This window comes from Eimeria tenella, genomic scaffold (genome assembly GCF_000499545.2).
Source record: "Eimeria tenella Houghton genomic scaffold, Eth_scaff703, whole genome shotgun sequence".
Classification (NCBI taxonomy): domain Eukaryota; phylum Apicomplexa; class Conoidasida; order Eucoccidiorida; family Eimeriidae; genus Eimeria; species Eimeria tenella.
In genome coordinates, this window is record NW_013545824.1 from 1 (window position 1) to 1,204 (window position 1,204).

The 1,204-nt window shown below is 53.1% G+C and overlaps 1 protein-coding gene across 1 annotated transcript; it reads right to left on the minus strand.

Annotated features, from left to right (window-relative positions):
* Positions 1 to 551: 551 nt before the first annotated feature.
* On the minus strand, positions 552 to 711 carry ETH_00026035 (uncharacterized protein; the record flags this gene model as incomplete). Its single annotated transcript, XM_013380555.1, has 1 exon — positions 552 to 711. A coding segment is annotated over one exon (160 nt), but the record flags the coding sequence as incomplete, so codon positions are not given.
* Positions 712 to 1,204: the final 493 nt, after the last annotated feature.

Here is a 1,204-nt window from a genome sequence, read left to right on the forward strand (position 1 = left end):
CCCCGCTAACCTAGCACAGATCGCCTGCCCAACAAACCTCCATAAACGCAACTCCACTCTCCCCACAAATGAACACTGCCGCTTACCTTCACGCACCCACAGCCACCTTTCCGCAGTCATTCACCAGGACTCGCAAACAAACAAATCCCCACGAAAAAAAAAAGATGTCGCTCCTCCCTGGAACCCCTCCCGTGCAGTCAGGCCAAAAATCGCAACACACACACAACACAACCGTCCGTCACGCGATCACACAACGCCAACGTGCGCGTGATACATGCACGCACACACTCGCCTTCATCTCTCCACCGCTTCATTCCTGCCTACAACACTCTGCCATACGATAACCCCACTCTCGTTCCAAAACTCTCAAAATGCCGCACCAAACATACCAAACAATAACGACATTCAACAAGCCAGTGGTTCCGCACCCACTTTCTGCTCTGCCTGTTCACCCAAAAATGCAGTGACACCTCCATTTTCACCCAGTCACACTCCGACGACTAAAAGGACCTCAATAGCTGCTCCTCCATAATTCAGCACAGGTCCGCTGCCTATACGGCATCCACAATCGCCGACATACTTGCCAAGCAAGCGAACGTTCCACATAACCCCAAGCACCCAAAGACACACTCCACAACCCATAGTTGCGCCACCCCAACACAAAGATTATCACAGCGACCAAGACCCGATATTTGGCTCCCCCGCTCAACTCTAGAACACCCTCAACAAAACCCTCTTCCCTCCAACATGCCATCAAACGCAAACGTCGTGTCCGCAACATGCATGGACACTGTCCTTTGCACCCACGTCCTGCTCCGCCCCAACGTACACAGATACGACCGCACGCGCTCTAACTACTAAACGCCCTCGCAAACGTACGCTCACCGACTCACCTAACAGACATCCACAAACGCCGCCCCACCATTCTAACGACGACAAACGCTGACGCCTTGCCACCTAACTCCGCACACTCAAAGCCCAGCTCTCCTCAAACCACAGCCTCGTCACTGCAACACACAAAATCTCACCTCTGCACATAGCATGTCACGCTCCTCAGTCAGCTAGCCCAAACGGACACGAGAGGAACCACATCCGATGCTCAACCCTTCAACGCCTACGCTTTATCCCTCCTCCCTTCGGCACAGCAACATATGCACACAAACTGCACACATCCCAAAAGCAAGCTTGTGTTCTCCTGTTCGTC